The following is a 23,093-nucleotide window of genomic DNA, read 5'->3' on the forward strand; positions in this document are numbered from 1 at the left end:
AGGGGAATTTGGACATAAAGTAAAACAACGTGTAGATGAAGATAATCCATTTAATGCCGTGGTCGATGCAAGTAGTTCCGGTAAACTGACAAAAAATGACGTGAGAAGATGGTTAAGAGATGTATTTGCCCCGGATGTTAAGAAAGCTATACTACTACTTCTGGATTCTTGGAGAGGTCAGATAGATGACACTATATTTACTGATCAAGAAGTAAACAATACTTTACATGGTAAGACAAAACAATCCCTCCAAAAACTACAATCTTTGCATGTGTATTTTTTTAGGTAACATAAAATTGTAATTCGAAGGCTAGAAGAGTATTTCAGACATAAAATTATCTGTGAGAACATTCCAGACACGCTGCGCGATAGGGGCTTCATAATGACATTACATTGTTGTGTATCACCAATTTCATTTACCTATCCTCAAAGACATGCTAAAATACGCGTGGCAGAGGTGTGGATATGTACGGAGAAATATGTGAGAAAGTTTGATAACGTTCTTGCAACAATGTTGCATGTTGGAAAGAGTATGTGTTTTTCAGAAGAGTGTGAAAAACCAGACTATATAAAATGTTTGTACTGTTCAATGGCTCTTTGTCCCTTGTCTTTAAGTTCACAATATGGTATATTTTATAGTTGGAGTTTCAATTTTCTTAGTATGTCGTCTCATCTGTTTGAATTTACTTAATGTAATAGTTTAGAATTTGATATGCGTTCAAATTATATTAATAGACTAATAAGGATTTAAGAGGAATTTTATTTATAAAATAGTAAGTAACATTTAGAAGAAAGACCCAATTCTGTTAGCTATAATTAAAAGCTTTTGAAGCAGTTGCAGAAAGAATAAAATTATATATCTTCTTGCAAGTGCTTTAAATATATTATGTAAAAGAAATGATTTTGTGTCGGCATTTGATATTTAGATATTTATTTCTTTGTCTCTCCTGTGATTTTTTAAAATGACGAGTTAGGCCCTTCTTTGAATAACCGCTTCATTTCTGTAACGGAAACTCGTTCACTGACAGATTAATACAAAACAACACTGCTCGATGCTCCAGCGAAGACAGCTTGCTTTATTGATACGTAACGAAATAAATGAGATTCAAATACTATTATAAATCGCTTGTAGAGATGAGGAGGCGAGACCTGGAATGTGAGCTGTGCGAGAGGGGAAAGAATGAGCTATCTGAAAGAGAGTTTGTTTCATAATGGCTAATATAATACGAATCTACAGACACGGAAATTAATCTCAGAATAAAACCTATCTTTCCCCTCCATATGCATTGGTGATATAGCTACGGTATATGATAAAGTCACGGGACAGGTCTTGCCTCCTCTACTGTACTTAGTGGATGTCTGACTTCAGCTTCTACGGTTGATGAAGTATGGCGATAAGATACATACCGGTAATGAAGACGCTGCACAATCCTTTAAGCACATATTATGTTTATCTTGACACGACCTTCCGTGAGCTTTCTACGGTCAATACTTATAAAATATTAGGGAAAGCCACAAGACTGACTTTCGTGCGTTAGGTTTCTGCAATACACTCACTCACTTCGAGTAGACACAACCATAAAATCACTAACTTGGGCTACAGCTTAACGGAAAATCTCGCTCTGTTGAAATGTTTACTTCGGAAAAGTGTGCGATTTGTTGACATTCAATGAGAAAATTCCTTCCACTATCACATTCATCATCTTTCTGTTTACACTGTATCAGCCAAAGAGTAGTTGAACCCACCTCTTGTATGTGAATGAATATACCTTCGAAGCAGGAGTTGCGCTCCAAATGATACGAAAAAGTCTTAAAGGCTGTTATTCCACAGTATGCATGTTCAGCAATAGACGTACTCGTTTTTCTCTTCATCTGATGACAAAAGTATATTTCACGTCATAAACGTTACACTTTGCTTACGATATTTGAGAGATATAAGAAGTCCAAATGTAATTTTTACTCGTTAAACAATATTATCGTTTTAATGAACAGAAAAAAATTTTTGCTGAAGATAATTGACAAGTGTAGTTGCAAAACGCTTTCAGTCCATTTTTATGTAAGGACTGGACTAGTTTTTATATCCCCCGGTCTACGGACTGGGCGAGGTTTAAAGTGACATGCACAATAAGACAAACTTTTAGGTTGCTCCCTTAATATTAATTTCATATTCACTAACCATAAGTATATTCATGTGAATTATTATCTTAATATCAGTTGTTATTGGATCCATCGGCGGATTAAATCAAATTTCAATCCGAAAAATTCTAACATATTCTTCAATTAACCATATAGGGTGAATATTAGTAGCTATAAACAAGGATTTGCGTTGCTTTGGAAGACATTGATAGAGGACTTAAACTCAATCATATACAGGGTGGAAGTGAAATAATCGTGCAGATTGAAAGGGACGCTAGGGTATACTTAAATGAATAGGAAACCTATATCATGTTTTGTGATTAAATTCACAGTTGATTAGAACAGTAAGTTGAAACTTTCAGCAGTCCGGCAACATCGACACTAACACACTAATCTTTCTTCTTGTAATACAGTTATAAGAGGTCGACGAACTCAGGTCTCTCTCCATAGGTGAACTACCTTCCATCTCCCTCTCTGACTACAACGTTGCAATCTGTACACACCGTTCAGTGGTTTGAAATTAATGTTTTTTAAATTACATTTATACATTTATACGCCAGAGGGATAAATAATTCTTTATTAGATTTTCTATCGTTATGAACAAAAATCACGATCATACTCGCAATAGTTACCGAATAAGAGGAGGTTAAACATTTGAAAAAAAAAAAAAAAATTCTGAGAAAACTCTACCAATATGGTATTACACCTTTCTGTTACATACAAATTGAGCTATTCGTTCTGAAAATCTGCAGGGTTATTTCACTTGGACTCTGTATATGTGTAAATCATAAAAATGGCCAAATGGACTGAGCGAGTTTCGAGTCACAGTCTTCAATTATGAGGCTAAGAAAAGAAAAGGCAAATCTCTGTATAGGCTAGACATTAGGCTTGTTTGTAAGTGAATATTGCTAACCAGACTTTTCTACTTGCTACTTCTTTATCAGTTGGTTATAACATCTTGTTTCAGCTATAACAAACCTTAAGTGACAATTTTTCTATGAAGAGTACTTGTGTATAGCTGGAATGAGTCCCAGAGAACGTTTCCGGTGTTACTGTCGGCCGACCAGCGAGGCTGCAGGCTTTCTTCCGCTAACACCGCTGCTTGCATTAACGTCTCACTGCGCTTCATCGGATTAAAATTTACGCATTAACTTATATCCCTTCACATGTTAGCTATGCCTTGACAGCCGGCAGTAGAGGCACACAGTCAGTAAGCTGAAAATATGTGCAATTTATTAAGTAGTGTTTTGTTTTTCAATGATTATATATTCAGTGCATGAACGTGCACATATTTTGAAAACGTATATATGAAAAAAGAAATCGTGTGTCAGAGAAAAGGAAAAAGTTAGACAGAAATAACAAAATAAAACGATTATTTTTATTTATAGACTATCTCCATATAATCATCACTATTTAAAATAATTAAGGAAGAAATAAAAAAAACATAAATTCCATACATATCATGGATATTTAATCAAATAAAAATGTTACAGAGATAGATAAATTCTCTAAACTCCCAGTTCCGTGTAGAAAAACAATATTAAATTTAGTCATATTTTGCAGAAACTTAAATAAAACATACGAACAGAAATTCGTTCTAGGCATAGGAACTGATGATGCGCGTAAATGATAGTTCCTTACGACAATGCGAATTATGTATCATACAAGATGGACAACATTTCCAGCAGCTACTGTGACGAGGGTGAGTACCGAATGTTATTAACAAAATAGTACGCAAGTTTTAATCTGGCGAAGAAGCATTAGGAGTTTGTCGATGTCAACAGAAGCGATAGGATGGGATCCTGCGACTGGTCTACCAACAGAAACACCGGGAACGTTCGCTGTGACTCATGTGTTACTGGTTATAATATTATTGACAAAGAGGGGCGCTTCTATTCTTCTGAATGAAACAAAATTCATTATCTCGCTTTTAAAATACAGCATTATTTTCCAACTTATTCTCCCATGTTAAGTATGTATCATTGCGGGGTGATCGTGTCCACCTGGTACTTAGCACCAGCGCTACATCATTAATGTTGAAGGAACGTAACAATATCTTGTGACAAAGTTCATTCTCTTGAAAGATTGCGAATTCATTCATTCGTAGTTGTCTGTCCAAAGGCAGGTCTTTCACCGTAAACCCAGCATTCTTAAATACGTTCCTATTTTCTGCTTTCCTCTTAGTCTCTGCATATGATCTATATATCTTAATGTCGTCTATCATCTGACAACTTCTTCTGCCCCGAACTCTTCTCCCGTTCACTATTCCTTCCAGTGCATCCTTCAATAGGCAGTTTATTATCCGCCAGTGACCCAGCCAATTCATTATGTAGCATAATTTGTGGCACAATTCCTGCCTTCATCTTTTTCAGAGATGTGTAAAGCAGTGAGTGAAGCTTGACTTACATACTTTTCCTTAATCAAGGTATCTTCACATATCGTCCAGGGTTGAATTTCGACCCCTAATTTATATAGAATCGGTATAAACTAAGCAACACAACACATCGCACATTTCTTCGGTCAGGAACTGAAACTCTTCCTCAGTGGGAGGACAACCCGCGGTCCGTGCGGCCGGATGGCTCGCCGAACGTGCGAACTGCCTCGGCGCAGTGCTAGTCAGTAGACGTGGCTACGCCCGAACGTGACATAGGCGAGAAGAGGCAGTCGCTGAGTCATGAAGACGGAGAACCACATGCCGAAGTTGAGGATGGGGCGGAAGAGCCAGGCCAGCAGCGCAGTGCAGAGCACCACTTCGTGCACGAACACTTGATACGACAGCAGGACGCGGCTATACAACGACGCCCGCGCTGCCAGCGGCGCCTCCACGCCCGACAGACGCCTCGCAAAGCCCAGGAAAGCGTCGTATTGCAGGAAAGGCACCATCACCCACATGGCGTCCAGCAACGACCGCGACATCTGGTCGAAGCCCTCGGCAGGCTGCTTCAGCGCAGGCGCGAACACCTGCTCCAGCATCTCCGAGCACAGCTGCTGTGTCTCCGCCACGGTCTCCTTGCACAGGTTGAACCTGCAACACAGCACAGCACAGAAGCCTTTCGGTTCTAACGAGCAATTTCTCTGACAATGAGAACTCCTCCATGGCATAAGATCGGATGAAGGAGGAGGAAAGGTGAGCTGCATTGTCAACTAGAGTCCTGCTCAACTAGTAAGGAACTGCTTGGTGCTGTAGGCAATATGTAAAGCTCTTCTCTCTTGCTACTACTACTACTATTACTAGAGTCGTTGAGCCGAGCTCGACGCATCAGCGGATCATCTCGTCTGTTACACACCGACAGAATTCGCATTGGTGGGACACCGTCGATAGCGCCATCTTTTCCCTTTCCATTTTGATATTAAACTCCTATTGGCCGGCTAGGATTTGAAACAATTGACGGAGAGAGAATCGAGGTTTCGTTTTTACGTTTAGTAGGAAAGCACTTTACTTGGGAACTCACGGCCGACCCGCAAGGTTGCTTCGTGGATTAGTGGATCAGTTAACTTCACTCAGAGAATTATGGCCGACGCGGAAGGTTGTTTCGAGAACAAGTGGAATAGTTAACTTTATTCAGGAATTCCGTCGTGATGTATAAGGTTGTATTTGTATTTATCATGGAGTAGTTAAGTCAAAATTACGAATTTATTTTGGTACTTTGTTACATTTTGCTTACGATATATTTGCTGAGTTGTATATGGAGAGCTTTCGCTAGTGATGATGTCTTGGTTCGTGTATGAGAGATTGCGTGAGGTTTTGTAGTCGTGGCGAGTTACGTCGTATTGGGAGAGATTGTGTCAGGTTTTGTAATCGTCGCGAATTACGTCGTATTGGTGGATAGAATGTTACAGATTAGGCGATGTGGTTTCGCGGTTTGCTTTAGCGTGCGTACAGGCCAGTTACTTTATGGTGACAGCTCTGGCCTGGCGACGCAGTGGTTTGGGCAAGTTCACTGCTTGTTCGAAGGGGTGTTCATTTTAGTCTTCCCCTGGCTGCGCTAGCGGTCACATCTCGGGAGCGTTAGTGTGGGCGTACAGTCGCGCTAAGGACGTACTACATTGCAATTTGTATATTGCAATTTAGTGTGTTTGTTACGTACATTTCATTCAGTTACTTAAATAGTTGTAGTGCTTCTGTTTTGTATTGTTTAGTGTGTAGTATTTATTGTCTAGATTCACTGCTATTTTCTGTTTGTGAAAATGCTGCCTGTTAGAAGTAGACTGAAAGGTCGGGTATTGCATTCGCAGTCGCGAGAAGTCGTGAGCAACGTGTAGCGCTATATGAAGATAGCGTCGGAAGAAAAAACTTAATAAATATTGGAAAACTTGTAGCAGAGTTTACCGCTGTGTCTGAGAGCTGTGTTAGCCAAATAATAAGGGAGACTAAAGACATTGATAATCGGCGAAAAAATCAATTGTGGACAACTTTAATGAAACTGTCATAAGACAAACCATAGCACGAGTTCTGTATTTCACAGAACAGCGGCCCACACTTAAAAATAAATATATTATTGAAATTGAAAGACTATCGACTTTCAGGAGGTATCTCGACTTTGAGGAAAGTTATTATGAAATTAGGATTTTATTAGAAAAAAACACAAAATAATCGCTAAATTCTGGTGGAGCATCACAGCATTAGGGCCAAAAGTTTGCAGTATTTGAGGAGAATAAAGAAGTACAGGGAAGAAGGCCGCTCCATATTTTACATGGATGATGATGATGATGATGATGATAATGATGATGATGATGATGATGGGAAAGGTAACAGTGAAGCACTGATGAACATTACCGGTATTTCCGCATGAGTATATTTCATTGTTAATTAGTGATTAACTGTTAAATATAGTGATTCGATTGCTGCTCATTGTATTTCCACATTAGTGTGTATTAGTGACTATTGTTCCGCACTGCTGCTCATTGTATTTCCACATTAGTGTTTATTAGTGACTATTGTTCCGAACTGCTGCTCATTGTATTTCCACATTAGTGTTTATTAGTGACTATTGTTCCGCACTGCTGCTCATTGTATTTCCACATTAGTGTTTATTAGTGACTATTGTTCCGGAGTATGAAGTGAACACAGTCACAGGTGCTCAAAATTATGCAGACGCTGCAACGTGAAACTTCATTTCTGAAATGACTGTATTTCCATCCCTCCATTCGCTCCGGATCGGATCGGTCTCCCTCCCACAGTCGAACCTTCTCCTCTCTCGCGTCGACGAGCTGTCACCATAAAGTAACTGAGCTGTACTAAGATATGCGGATATTGTATAGATGCGTCGTATTGAGGTTCCAAGATAGCCTGGCGAATTGTGGTGATTAATGAAAGGTATTGGTTATATCGTAATAAAGTATGTAACGAAATTGTAGTGATACTGCTTTCTTGATTATTCTAGTACATTGTATTACTTTCTATACGATTCGATTTATAATTCTGAGTACATTGAATTCCAGTTTGTTATTTAAATGGGTACGTGAATTCGGAGCCATTGCCGTTCTTTATATATTTCTCTCTCTCTCTCTCTGGTATCAGATTCATTGTGATACTACAGAGATTTATATTATGTGCAGATTGTAATTAAGAGTCAAGCTTTAGCTAATTATGTATGTGTGTGTGTGACTGTTTCACTTTGCATTATTTTCTGTGAGTTATCGAGTCAATGTGTTGAATCTATTGGTTAGACTTTAGGTACAACTTTTAAAATCTAATTGGGCATTGAGTAAGAGTTTATAGAAATCGCTGGACATTCATGTTAAGTTTTATATGTTGGTTGAGATGTTGTGTGAATGATCCAGCGTGGAATATTTTGTAAGTCATGAACTTAATATTTTGGAACTTGCCAATTAGATTGAATTATGACTTTGAAAGTATATTGGCCGATTAACAATCAAAGTATCGAGGGTTCTGGACTTTATTTATTGTTGTGTTTGAGATCAGTTTAGTATATTATTTTTCTTTATTCAACTTCACATATTCATGTTTTATTCCATCAACTCATTCATGTACTTGTTATTTATTATTTGTTAATTATATTTGTTACCTACTATAAATTCACACTGTTTATTTTGTAAGTCTTCCACTGCGCACATCCCAATAACCCAATGCACCAACGACATCTGGCGAGTAACAACCCGGTTAGCACTCCATATTAAGAGGAGGTTTTAAGAGGAGAGGTTTAAATACGCCTCATCGTGCACAATGGTTTTGAAAAATATAAATTATATATAGATATTATTGAACGCCTGGCGCTGTAGTCAGTAGCTATACAAAGCTCAGTGTTCGGTTTTACGAATATTCGAGTTATTTCTCACTCTTTGTGGGTGGACGGCAAAGGTAGACTACATTGAGCCATGCAGGAGTTACAAGAGCTCTTGCAGGGACGCGATTATCATCCTGTAGGCCCAACATTTAATTGATAATTCTTCCTCTCTCATTACATTCGATCAATGATCCATCGATCCATACATCGACTCACTGATTCATTCATCCGCCAATTGATTGATTCATTAATTCATGGATTCATTTGTTGATTAATTGATTCACTGATTGGTTCATTCATTGATTAATTGATTGATTCATTGATTCACTGATTGGTTCATTCATTGATTAATTGATTGATTCATTGATTCATTGATTGGTTCATTCATCTAGGTATTACAGTTGCGTATCGTCAAGAGCAACAACAAATTTTCTTTTTGTTAGCCTAATAACACTCTATCTTTTTTAAAAATATTTATTAATGAAATAATAATGATGCTGCGTAGAGTAATTAAAAGGCATTATATATTAACAACTACTGTTTCAGAGGTACGCATTTTGAGTTTAAAGTGTAAATGTTACACTAGAATGTATGTACTTATTTGCTCTTCTATTTAAGTAATTAATTGTAAATTATTCTCTTCTTGCATTTCTTTACACACCAGATTTCATATTATGGATTACACTTATGTCTTTTGTTGTTATCGGTGTCCACTTGTTCGTTTATGTAAGTTATTAGTTATAAAGATAAGTGAATTAAAGTGTCCAATCAATTTTAGGCCTATATCAAGCAAAAACGGTCTTTCAATAAGACAAAGTAAATTTGCTTCAATTGTTACTTCGTTTGTGTACTCAGAAAATGTCAGTTTCATGTATGCTGAAGTGCGCCTGTTGCTCCGTCTAGCCTGCAAAACATCAGGGGCAACCGGTTGAAATTCGAACATTCGGTCGGATGCACTACCTTCTCGAATGTTCTCTGACAGGTCGAATCTAAACCGGTTCTAAGCTGTAAGATCTCTAACCACCACCACCACCACCACCACCACCACCACCACCACCACCACCACCACCTCCGTACCTGTCTTCAATTCCCAACATGTAACCAATAGTCCTCCAGAAGTGAACGAAGCCTTCCTGCTCTTCGGGAGTCCCCGTGATACCCAGCTTCTCGGGCGCCAGAACCCCGAATCCCATGAATCCGAACTGTGTGAGCACCATGTCCAGCTGGGAGATGGGGCCGAAGCCGGCTTTGCGCGCCTTCCGGGCGGCGGCACAGTGCCGTGTGCGCACACCCATCAGAGACTTGTGCGCCCTGCGACGGAGCAAACGTTGGTTACGCAGGAGAGCAAACTAGTACTAACTTTCATAACATTCTTATCACATCAAATAAATGACGAATCTGCATATTATGTTCAGTTCATTGTTTGTTATACAAAAAAAAATAAACATAAACAAAAATAAATGAATGAATTAATAGCTAAGTATATGGGCAGATATGTAAGTGGAGTAGTAAGTTTTCTTTCTTCCTTTGTCGATTTAACCTCCCCTTTTCCGTGTTACATGTCGCTCCGGGTAGAAGAGGGAGAATCAATAAATCGCACACCAGACGTCTCACAAGTGAGGACCTCCCTGATCATGGGATTAGCATGGCACAAGGCCACCATAAAGACATTACAGTACAATGACAAGACAATGGATAGACACCCAGTCCCGTGGACGGAAGGTAAATTCCTTCCATTGCCCGCGCCGGGATCCAATCTCGCACCACTTGGTCGCGTATGTTCACTTCATTGTGTTTATTGTAAGATAATTAAATAAAACAATTGGTTGAAATTGTTTACAATTATTGTACAACTAAATAAATGTTGTTCGCATTTTCAGTAAATTACATTTTTATACAGTAAATAAATAAATACATAAAATGTGTGCTCATCTTCACTTTATTCCCTTTATTACACATCAAGCAGATAATGTACTCATCTTCACTTCATCCTCTTTGTTACACACCAAGCAGATAATGTGCTCCTCTTCACTTCATCCTCTTTATTACATATCAAGCGGATAATATGTGCTCATCTTCACTTCATCCTCTTTATTACACATCAAGCGGATAATATGTGCTCATCTTCACTTCATCCTCTTCATTACATATCAAGCGGATAATATGTACTCATCTTCACTTCATCCTCTTTATTACATACCAAGCGGATAATATGTGCTCATCTTCACTTCATCCTCTTCATTGCATATCAAGCGGGTAATATGTGCTCATCTTCACTTCATCCTCTTCATTGCATATCAAGCGGATAATATGTGCTCATCTTCACTTCATCCTCTATATTACACATCAAGTAGATAATATGTCCTCATCTTCACTTCATTCTCTTTATTACACATCAAGTGGATACTATGTGCTCATCTTCACTTCATCCTATTTGTTATACATCAAGCAGATATGTGCCCATCTTCATTTCGTCCTCTTTGTTACACATCAAGCGGATAATATGTGCTCATCTTCACTTCATCTCTTCATTACATATCAAGCGGATAATATGTGCTCATCTTCACTTCATCCTCTTCATTACATATCAAGCGGATAATATGTGCTCATCTTCACTTCGTCCTCTTCATTACATATCAAGCGGATAATATGTGCTCATCTTCACTTCATCCTCTTTATTACATACCAAGCGGATAATATGTGCTCATCTTCACTTCATCCTCTTCATTGCATATCAAGCGAATAATATGTGCTCATCTTCACTTCATCCTCTTTATTATACATCAAGCAGATAATAATATGTGCTCATCTTCACTTCATTGTCTTTATTACACATCAAGCATATAATGTGCTCATCTTCACTTCATCCACTTTATTACATACCAAGTAGATAATATGTGCTCATCTTCACTTTATTCTCTTTATTACACATCAAGTGGATAATATGTGCTCATTTTCACTTCATCCTCTTTATTACACATCAAGCAGATATGTGCTCATCTTCACTTCGTCCTCTTTATTACACATCAAGCGGATAATATGTGCTCATCTTCACTTCATCCTCTTTATTACACATCAAGCGGATAATATGTGCTCATCTTCACTTCATTCTCTTCATTACATATCAAGCGGATAATATGTACTCATCTTCACTTCATCCTCTTTATTACATATCAAGCAGATAATATGTGCTCATCTTCACTTCATCCTCTTTATTACATATCACGCGGATAATATGTGCTCATCTTCACTTCATCCTCTTTATTACACATCAAGCGGATAATATGTGTTCATCTTCACTTCATCCTCTTTATTACACATCAAGCGGATAATGTGTGCCCATCTTCACTTCATCCTCTTTATTACACATCAAGCGGATAATATGTGCTCATCTTCACTTCGTCCTCTTTATTACACATCAAGCGGATAATATGTGCTCATCTTCACTTCATCCTCTTCATTACATATCAAGCGGATAATATGTGCTCATCTTCACTTCATCCTCTTTATTCCATATCAAGCGGATAATATGTGCTCATCTTCACTTCATCCTTTTCATTACATATTAAGCGGATAATATGTGCTCATCTTCACTTCATCCTCTTCATTACATATCAAGCGGATAATATGTGCTCATCTTCACTTCATCCTCTTTATTACATACCAAGCGGATAATATGTGCTCATCTTTACTTCTTCCTCTTCACTGCATATCAAGCGGATAATATGTACTCATCTTCACTTCATCCTCTATATTACACATCAAGTAGATAATATGTCCTCATCTTCACTTCATTCTCTTTATTACACATCAAGCAGATATGTGCTCATCTCCACTTCGTCCTCTTTATTACACATCAAGCGGATAATATGTGCTCATCTTCACTTCATCCTCTTTATTACACATCAAGCGGATAATATGTGCTCATCTTCACTTCATCCTCTTCATTACATATCAAGCGGATAATATGTGCTCATCTTCACTTCATCCTCTTCATTACATATCAAGCGGATAATATGTGCTCATCTTCACTTCATCCTCTTTATTACATACCAAGCGGATAATATGTGCTCATCTTTACTTCATCCTCTTCATTACATATCAAGCGGATAATATGTACTCATCTTCACTTCATCCTCTATATTACACATAAAGTAGATAATATGTCCTCATCTTCACTTCATTCTCTTTATTACACATCAAGTGGAGAATATGTGCTCATCTTCACTTCATCCTCTTTATTATACATCAAGCAGATATGTGCTCATCTTCACTTCGTCCTCTTTATTACACATCAAGCGGATAATATGTGCTCATCTTCACTTCATCCTCTTCATTACATATCAAGCGGATAATATGTGCTCATCTTCACTACATTCTCTTTATTGCACATCAAGTGGATAATATGTGCTCATCTTCACTTCATCCTTTTTATTACACATCAAGCAGATAATATGTGCCCATCTTAACTTCGTCCTCTTTATTACACATCAAGTAGGTAATATGTGCTCATCTTCACTTCATCCTCTTTATTACACATCAAGCGGATAATATGTGCTCATCTTCACTTCATCCTCTTTATTACATATCAAACAGGTAATATGTGCACACTTCAAGGGTGCTCTTTTTTTATCTCGGCTTAACTCCATAACTATGAAATTGCTTTTGGAGTTCACTTAGCTCCTATAAAGTTTCGTACCGGAACTTTTCCTGCGATAAAATCTCCTAGCATGGTACTAATCACATAACCTCTTAGTGCCAATATTAAAATGCATCAGAATTATTAACTGCCTGCTTACCATGATTGTCACTAGCATTATACAAAATGGCCTACATAAAATGTTGTAAGTCAACTTAGTTTCTTTTAAATCTATTAACAAAACTGTCTTTAGATCATAAAGAACAAACTGCAATCACTAAATTCAAAACAGGCCATCTTAAAATCATAAAATGTGCACGGGAAAAGGGAACCTACAGCATTAATGCACAGAGGTAATAGTCAATCCGAATAAATTTTGTCAAATAAGTTTTTTGATACATCCAACAGGTTTGAGAATCCGAATATAACGTGTTGCAAAGCTGCAAAGAGATGCGGTGCTCCTTGAGGTCATTGGTCCGCAGTGGGGGTGAGTGTAACTGCAATCATCCACTCCGCCAGACTTGCGAGAGGAGAATGTAAACAAAAACGTCTCATTAGATACGTTTCGATCGAATTACTGTCGTTCAAAACGTAAAGTATTCAATGAATTAATTACGCAAATTGTTTGGTTTTAACATTCTTTATTACGCTATAACCTCATTAACTTAAAATTTAATACCATGAAACTTATTTAACATTCACAGTATCTGTTGATTTCTTTGCATTTTACTTAATTACAAAATAATAAAAAATGTACATTCTTATAAAACAAAACTATTTCCGTTAAAATCCCATTACATTTAATGTAAACTCAAAATAACATTAATTTATTACATATACACATTCTGTAGCTCAATCTCCATTTACGCTATTATCCTTGAAGAAATTAAAAATAAACTAATTTAGAAAAGAAATTAACTTTAAGTAAAGTTAAGTAATATGTATAGTGTTACGTATGTACTGTAATTTGATCGAAACTTTTCTGATGAGACTTTTTGCTTATATTCTCCTCTCACAAGTCTTGTGGAGTGGAGTTACACTCACCGTCACTGTGAACCAAAGACCTCAAGGAGCACTGCTGCGTTACAACACGTTACATCTCGTACTCTAAAAAATTATTGGACTTATTTGACAAAACCTCTGTGAATTAATGTAATAGGTTCCCTTCTACTCTGTATAAATGGTGTTAAGAAATTCCCTACATAAAATGCAATGGGTATGAAGGTTCTCCTCAACACCTTATGAACTGCATCAGCTACACAAAAGAAGAACTTTGAAAAATCCAGCTAATATTATAATAGATTACTTAGAAAAATGTAAATTTAGCTACAACCTAAAATAGGCAACAACAATAAAACTAAATGCTAATTTTTCCAAACTTATTACATGAGAGAACCTTTAATATTTCGTCATGGAAGAAATTCCTTAGTTTTTTTAATTGGTTATTTTACGACGCTTTATCAACTGCTTAAAGAGATGAAGGTGATAATGCCGGCGAAATGAGTCTAGGGTGCAGCACCGAAAGTTAGCGAGCATTTGCTCTTAATGGGTTGAGGGAAAACCCTAGAAGAAACCTCAACCAGGTAACTTGTCCCAACCGGGATTTGAACACCGGCCCGCTCGTTTCACGGTTCGGCATAGGCTACTAACCGTTATCCCACAGCGTTGGACGGCATTCTTTTGGGCCACATTCATGGGACAGAGAAACATCTCTGATATTTTGAATGGAATGATGAATTTTATTTGTATATATTCTTCTGCTCCTTAACAAATCGAGTAACTTTCGTGTGAAACATTTTTTTTATTAAAGTGTGATATTAAGAAACTGCAGATTATTTGAAAATAATGTGCACCCCGAGAAAACCCTAACTGCGACCTTGTCCGCCTGCGAACTCTGGTCGTTTGCGTTACAGTCTGGAGCTGTAAACCGTGCAACTCTTTGTGAACCAGAGAACTTCGGAAAGAAAGGCAACAATAATATTCTGATCACCGTCTGTTTCAAAGCCACCTAATATCTTAAAAATACCTGATCATGTTGATTGTTGAGCTCTGCAGATAGAGACAGTTGGACGTAAAAATACACAACAATGTGCTTGTGGACATGCACAGATAAGAAATTACAGTACTCCTATGTGCATTTTCACGTTGGAGTAATTTCTTCGCTGTATATTTTCACAAATACGTTCTTGCCCTAAAACACCATTGGAATGTTTATTTTCACATAATAGGCATTTACAGATGGATGCAGCTTGAAAATCTAAATCTGCGAACATGTGTCTATCCAATGCCCGCCCACTTCACTTGCGTGATTTTGGTTACGCATATTGAAAATAGATGGCAGCACTGTGACCCATTTTTCAAATTGCACACCACTTAGACGGACCACGCTGTGCATGATATATCTGTGAAGAGTTATGTCGTGTACTAGAATGAGTGTATGTGTAAGTGTTCGTATAAGCGTAGTGTAAGGAATGGGTGAGGATGATGATGAAGATGAAGAAGGGAGAAGGGGAGACCCGGTGCTAGCACGTAGCCTACTCCTGTCGAATAACACTCGACAGACGAATCACCATCGACAGGAGCCCTCGGCGCTTACACCGCTTTAGAAACAAACGCACAGTGCATCAGTGGTGTATTTTAGGCGACTAGCGAGAACAGAAAGCTATGATGCCTGCCTCTATACCAGCATTTCTCAAACTTTTCTGAAGTGAGGACAACCTTTTTAAGTCAGAATATTTTCGCGGACCACTTTACTCTTGTTCCCTCCGAAAGCAAATTTATCATTTTTGTAGCATATTTTAATACCAGTAGGCCTACTTATATTTTAAAATGTCCCAGTAGGGGCAAGTTACCTGGTTGAGGTTTTTTCGGGGTTTTCCCTGAACCCAATACGAGCAAATGCTGGGTAACTTTCGGTGTTGGACTCATTTCACTGCCATTATCACCTTCATTTCATTCAGACGCTAAATAACCTGAGATGTTGATACAGCGTCGTAAAATGACCCAATAAAATATTTTAAAATGGAATTAATTAATTATAATAATTTATTAATTATTTTTTTGTAGCCAATCACAAGTAACTTATAACAAATTCTGTGCATTGTTGATACATCGCTTCCCTGTTAGCAGTTAGTTGTTTGAAATCCTTCTTATGTGGTACACGCTAGTAGTTGTCCACGTCTCTATTAAATAGTGCCCATTACAAATAATGGAAAACTGGCTTCGATCCGGATCTTTGAAAAGAAAGGAACATGATGATACGCTTCATTTAGGTACTACTAATAGTTTGTGTGTGAAGAAATATATTAATTATAGTGGCATGAAAGCTTGATTTGCATAATACACGTCACTGTACGTAACAGAAAACCACAATTTAAGTCACACAGAGTTAGTGTGCACTCAATGTTGGTTGCTTGACGATTGTCAGCCCACTTTGATGTCTGTGGATATAGAGGGAAAAATTGGATCGGTGTCGGGTAGAGTTCCCGGGTAGCTCAGTTGGGAGAGCGTTGGTACGTTTAACCAAAGATCCCGGGTTCGATACCCGGCCCCGGAACAATTTTTCTCTCGAAATTATTAAAATCAACTTTACAGGGACTTATACCTGAAAGCTTGATTTGCATAATACACGTCACTGTACGTAACAGAAAACCACAATTTAAGTCACACAGAGTTAGCGTGCACTCAATGTTGGTTGCCTGACGGTTGTCAGCCCACTTTGATGTCTGTGGATATAGAGGGAAAAATTGGATCGGTGTCGGTTAGAGTTCCCGGGTAGCTCAGTTGGGAGAGCGTTGGTACGTTTAACCAAAGGTCCCGGGTTCGATACCCGGCCCCGGAACAATTTTTCCCTCGAAATTATTCAAATTAACTTTACAGAGAGTTATACCTGAAAGCTTGATTTGAAGAAATATATAGTCCTAGTGGTTGCTATTCAAAGAAAAAATACTTTCGTAAATATGACAAGAGCTATTTGGAACTTGGATTTACTTGGTGTGGCAATGAGAGTGAACCAAAACCTCTGTGCGTTGTTTGTTACGAAGTGCTTTAAACGAGTGTATGAAACCCGCGAAATTGAAGCGGTACTTAGAGACGAAACACGCAAGTGTAAAAAGTCGGATTTCAAAATATTAGGAGTTTAAAATTTCTTATACCTTCATCTGGAAAAACAAATTAAAAAATTAATGCAGAAAGATACCTGATTTTCAACAAGTAAAGATGCAATTTAGCACTTTATATTATTGGTGTAGGAAGTACAGTACGTGCCCATTTCAATGTGCAGACTGGGCGTCGGCAAAACTATTAAGAAAGTCATCATTGCATGAAAAGGTTCGGTACTTTGGTCCTCTGTTATGAATTTGGGTGGTCCCTGGCTGGCTTACAGGCTCGGCGCCAGATATTCAGGGAATTATGGCTAGAAACGCCACGTTCACAGTGCTTTAAATCCTTCTTTTGCTGTTGAGGGTAGAGTTGGAAGTGGGTAGAGGGTAGGGTAAGAAATTTCATATAATATTAGTACTGGGAGAAAAAGTGAAAGGCGATTGCCATATGTCATTTCCAAACTCTGAGATTTTCAGCTATAGTGTGATATGCAATTCGTTTGAATCTTATTTTCTCTTCTGTCTTTTTTGAAGGACCACAAGGGCAGAACTGGAGGACCACAGGTGGTCCGCGGACCATAGTTTGAGAAACGCTGCTCTATACAATTCGTAACTGAGCGATGTCTACTCGAAACATTACTGTCTCAGCCTGGGATGGCGGAGTGGGTAGTTAAGGGGTAGTCTGAAGTGACTCGATTGAGTTATTAACGTCGAGGCCTGATCTACAGTGACATACAGCAAGTCTTCTGTTCACATACACTGCGGAGAGATTTGCTATTTAACCCAGAAGTATTCGTGCACAATTAGTGATTGGAAGGTCTGCACAGCCACCTCACCTAGTCCCGAGGTAGAAATTTTACACGAAAATCTTTGACCCAGCCGAGAATCGAACATGGACCAGCTAGACAGACGCGTTACCACAGAGCTAACTCGGCGGACCAAAATCTGATTCTAATGATGATACTAAAACGCAAAATCCATGAAAATGCGCATAGGAAATATTGTCAAACAAACGATGACACTTTTCAAATTAGGTGAATGCAGGAGAAATACTCATAATTTTATTATTTACTAAAGACTAGCATCAAAAGTTCAGCGAACAACATAGGATGCAAATGTCACATGAATGAATGAATGAATGAATGAAGCCACTGTGTCCCATGAAGGGCTAGGGCCTCCTACAGGAGGGGAAGCTTTGGCAACTAAAATATGGATGAGAGGAGAACAAGAATCGCATGCAGATGAAGTCAAAAGTGAATGATGAGAATGCTATTAACATTGTTGGTGTTCTTGCTGTAGCTCCGCAAATAAGTCAACGTCAATTGGCTAGAGACAGCAGAATGAACTGCACGTTGGTACAGCGCATACTAAAGGAGCAGAAATAGCATGCTTATACTATAGAGTGAATCAGCCAGGGCTAGACCGACGTCTGCGGAAAGTTGTATGCGTAGTAACTGCTGCGACATCGCAGTGATCAGACCTCTTGCTCGCGTACGTTTCGTGTTTAGTTACGTGAACACGTTCACACAGTGAGGGTGCAGCTGTATACCGTATATTTAGAGTACAGTAATGTGTTCATTATGAAATATAGCCTTGAACGAGTGTTTATTTACAACTTTGTGAAATACGAATCTTGGAGAACAGTTGCAACAAACTTTCGTCAGTCATTCCCTGATTCGCCAGAGCCTTTTAAAGCAATGATTTAGGTACAATTTAGTGAAGAAAGTTCGTACATCTGGATCAGTATTGGATAAGAAACGAACATGTGTGAAGCGTGTTCTCACTGAGGAGATGTTAGATGAAATTGGCCACCGACTAGATAGAAGTCCTACGACATCATCTTGCGCCGAGTAGCTCAGCAGGTAGAGGTGTCACAGTCTTCAGTGATAAGAGATACGAAACAATTACAGCTAAAACCTTACAAAATTCGTTTAGTACAGTGGTTAACGGAACCCTATTATCAGAGCAGACTTAGGTTTTGCATGTGGTTCCAACAGTCAGTGTATGATGGGCTACTTGACCCCACCTCAATTTTTTTATAGAGACGAAGCATGGTTTCACCACAGTGGTTAAAAGTAAACTTTACGCAAATAACCCACACTCACATGAGGAACTGAAACAAAATATTCGGCACGAAATTTGAGCCATTTCGGAGAACGAACTGCGGCGAGTTTCTGGACATGTCTTCAGGAGATGTGCAGTCTGCCAGATATCACAAGGACGTCATTTCGAACATGAATTATGAATTCAGTAAGTACATAATTACGCAATAACTAACCTCAAACGAATCCTCCGTATATGGTAGCGTTTTTACGTAAGAATCAGCCGCTGTGAGTGGGAGTTAGGAGTCCAGCCCTGGCTGGTTCACCCTGTATTTTCAGACTTTGATACTAAGTTTGATATGACTTTTGTCTGATATTCTATGTAACTTTGATTTAACAACTAAATAACAAGTATTACTGTTCATGCAGAGCTCATTAGGCGAAACGTAGCTATCCTAACTTTAATCCGTTGTAATGTTATACAGAATAGTTTCATGTAACTTAACTTTCAGTTTTGTGGAAATGAATAGTTTTGTATTCACCGTAGATTTAAAGTTTTATTTAGATCTATTTTAAATAGTGTATAATTTTATTATTTGAATTGCGTAACCAATTAATAATTTCACTGCTTAAAATAATAGAGTCAATTAAGCAATGTAGATAATCTGCCTGATTTTCGCCTGTCGGTTCACAAGAATATTTTCCAGTTCAGCTGATTTCAGCCAATACACGGCTGGTGTTTTTTTTGCCAGCACCAGCACAATGCAGTAGCGAAGAACAAAAAGGCGCGCACTATGCAGCGTCCGGCTGCAGGTCATTCTGAAAACATCCGCTTCTATTACCAATCGAAAACATTGCATCGTGAATCGTGAGATATTTAATAATGATACATTAATAATTATAAGCATTTCCGACGTAAGAGGGACGCACTCTTCGTGCCCTATGGACCGAGCTGCCCTTAGAACAACAAACATAATATTATGTAAGCCTCGAACGTCTTGAATAAGAGTTGAAGATATGGAAACTTGAGTTTGTAGTACCTGGATGTGGGCTCTAGCAGGTCGCCGTCATACCAGTCTAGCATGTGCGTCAGCGTCATCACGTAGCGTCGGAACGCCGCCACAGGCTCGCCGGACTGCCTCGTCAACACCAGCACGCGCAGGATGCTAGGGATCGCCAGGATGCTCAGCAACCCGCACAGCTTTGCCACGAACAGCGCGAAGTAGTTCTTCCGGAAGTACAGCTGTCCTCTGTCACAAACAAGGCAATTCAACGATCAAATAGGATCGGGGTTAGAATTCTAGCAGATTTTGTGCGACTTATGACTGAACAAAGCGATTGAGACATTTCTACCAGTTTCCTTTGACATCCTCAATTAATCATCGCCCCTGTCACTATAGGCACCGTGCAAGCTCCTCTGGTGGCGACTGTTGTTACTAACTGCAGGACAGCAGCGATAGTGTTGTGCTTGAAGCGTATGAATATACTTAACATCTCAGGTTAAATGATTAGAAATATGGATGATCCTAAAAAGCGGAAAGGTAATGCAAATTGCTATGTTCTTGAGTGTAGTAATGCGTATAGGAACACACCAACCGATATTGTTTTTATCCATTCCCAAACTGAAAAACTGGGTTTTGGCTTAGAGAAAGTATTCAGGAAACAATGCCTGCAATATTGAAAAATGTAGAGTGACAATTAATTGTTCAGAAGTGGAACAGCCACCCAATGTGGATCAGACGGTGGCCTTCAAATCTAAATGCTACCGAGGCAGATCGAGTGACACATTCATAACAACTATTGCGGATTATTGACGTTAAAAAGGTGATGATGAAGTCAGGTTTTCCCGGAATAATAACAAACCTCTCCGATAAAGGGATCATTGTTGTTACTCCACCGTATCTGCATGATCGTAAATTAACAGCTGAAGAAGTCGAAACTACTTACAGCGTTGCCAGTGTTCGAATTCATGTTGAAAGATGCATTCAGCGAATTAAAATATACAGTATAACATTTTACACAAACTATCAATTGAACTGCTTCCGCATGTTGATCTTGTTGTTTATTCAAAGAGAAGTCTGAACCTCATAAGTGATACCAACAAGGCACCACTTATGAGGCAACTAGGCCAGAATATCATGGGGTAGAATGGTCAGTTCCTTTTCCCTTCCATTGTATATATTGCCGACTAGCTACATATTACACTAGTCAGACTTCATATACATACAAACAATATTGTTCTTCCTCTGACACATATTGTCAAGTGAGATGTACAGCCTGATAACAGATGTACATATCAGCCAGAACCTCAATCAGAGGTATGTGTTGATGATATTGTTCATTATGTGTTGTATTTTAGAGAATTTGTAGTCGCCCATTATTCAGGAAGTGTAATTAAGACTACTTTTAGAATTAAATCACATTAAAATACGTAATTTATAGAGACATTATACACATAAATATTACACACGTCATGACATCAAATATAAGTATATCAATGTTTTCGTAATATCACTGTTCACCCTCATTCAATGGTCTGAAATCTGATTTAAATGCCAAATAACTTCACTGATATTTCAGGAACTTTGTAGTTACATTTTTACACTCCTCTAGCAGTACTGAACTTTCCACTGAGTCTATAAAATAATTAAAGACTGTAGATTGCTGGGTTTGCAGTGAAAGACCTGCCCTTGGGCAGAACACTATGAATCAATGAACCCATTCTTACTAATATTACAACTTTTTATCGGCAGAAAGCCGCATGTAATTTCTATATCACACATTACTAGTGAATGACTGCGAGCCTGTAGTTAATTAGGAATTGAGACACTGCGCGGCGCCACCAGTACGATTTTGAGACCCATGCACGGTGCCTATACTTCGTTTCATAATGTCTGACAGGAGAAATAAACTTTGCCGGCAGAGGAGGAAGTGTTGGGTTGGTGCATAACTTCGTAGCGTGTTTGTTTCTCGTGTTGATATTCCGGTTGCAATGGATTTATTTATCGATTTTCATTTTTTATTTGAAGTTCAATTGTTTGCTTGAGTTTACTTATTGAAGTTTTCATTTTTATAATAGTGAGTGGAGCCGTGGACGCTAGAAAATGGAGTTTCAAGTGGAGAAAGTGGAACATTTGCGACATATTCTTATTTTTGAGTTCAACAGAGGGGCGAAAGCAGCGGAGGCGGCCAGAAACATTTCCGCCGTGTATGGGGACAGTGCTATCGGAGAGAGCACGGCAAGAAAATGGTTTTCTCGTTTTAAGGAGGGTCGTTTTGACATGTGACACTCCATGTTCAGAAAGACCTTCGGAGTTTGATGAAGACCGTTTAAACACATTAATCCGATCCGTCAGTGTACCTGAGAACTGGCAAATGTGGTGAACTGTGACCATTCCACCATCGTGGAACATTTGCATTTCATTGGGCAAGGTTAAAAAGTCAGGTGTATGGATACCGTATGCTCTAGGCCAAAACCACAAAAATCAGCGGGTGCCATATGTGAGTATTTGCTTGCTCGTCATCGATTGGCTCGTGAACAACATCGAACATTTCTATCCAATATCGTTATTGGTGACGAGAAATGGTGTCTTTATGATAACATAAGGAAAAGAAAAGACTGGTTGAGCCCGAACAAAAAAGCAACTCCCCGTACAAAGGCCTGCGCGCATCCACAAAAGATAATGTTATGCATCTGGTGGAACTGCGAGGTATGCTGTACTACGAATTGCTTCCCCGAAATGTAACCATCACTGACGACATTTATTGCCACCAACTGAGACGTCTTGCACACGCAATCCAAGAAAAATGACTAACAAGACTGCGTGAAGTGATGCTACTCCATGATAACTCCCGTCCGCACCCTTCTAACGTGACACAAAACACTCTCCAGGAGTTGAGTTGGGAAGTCATTCCGCATCCACCTCAT

At 38.6% G+C, this 23,093-nt stretch overlaps 1 protein-coding gene across 8 annotated transcripts in view; it reads right to left on the minus strand.

Moving 5' to 3' along the window:
- Positions 1–1,049: 1,049 nt before the first annotated feature.
- LOC138699385 (uncharacterized) overlaps positions 1,050–23,093 on the minus strand; it is a 206,452-nt gene continuing 184,408 nt past the window's right edge. For 7 of the 8 annotated variants that reach the window (XM_069825236.1, XM_069825264.1, XM_069825227.1 and 4 more), the window contains 3 exons: positions 20,206–20,415; positions 9,462–9,695; positions 1,050–5,161 (listed from right to left, as the gene is read on the minus strand). In XM_069825236.1, coding sequence (XP_069681337.1) covers positions 4,753–5,161; positions 9,462–9,695; positions 20,206–20,415 — 853 coding nt within the window. In that variant the 3' untranslated portion in view covers positions 1,050–4,752. The remainder of the gene's footprint in view (positions 5,162–9,461; positions 9,696–20,205; positions 20,416–23,093) is intronic. The other variant, XM_069825277.1, reaches the window with a different exon arrangement.

This window comes from Periplaneta americana, chromosome 1, assembly GCF_040183065.1.
Source record: "Periplaneta americana isolate PAMFEO1 chromosome 1, P.americana_PAMFEO1_priV1, whole genome shotgun sequence".
NCBI classification, from domain to species: domain Eukaryota; kingdom Metazoa; phylum Arthropoda; class Insecta; order Blattodea; family Blattidae; genus Periplaneta; species Periplaneta americana.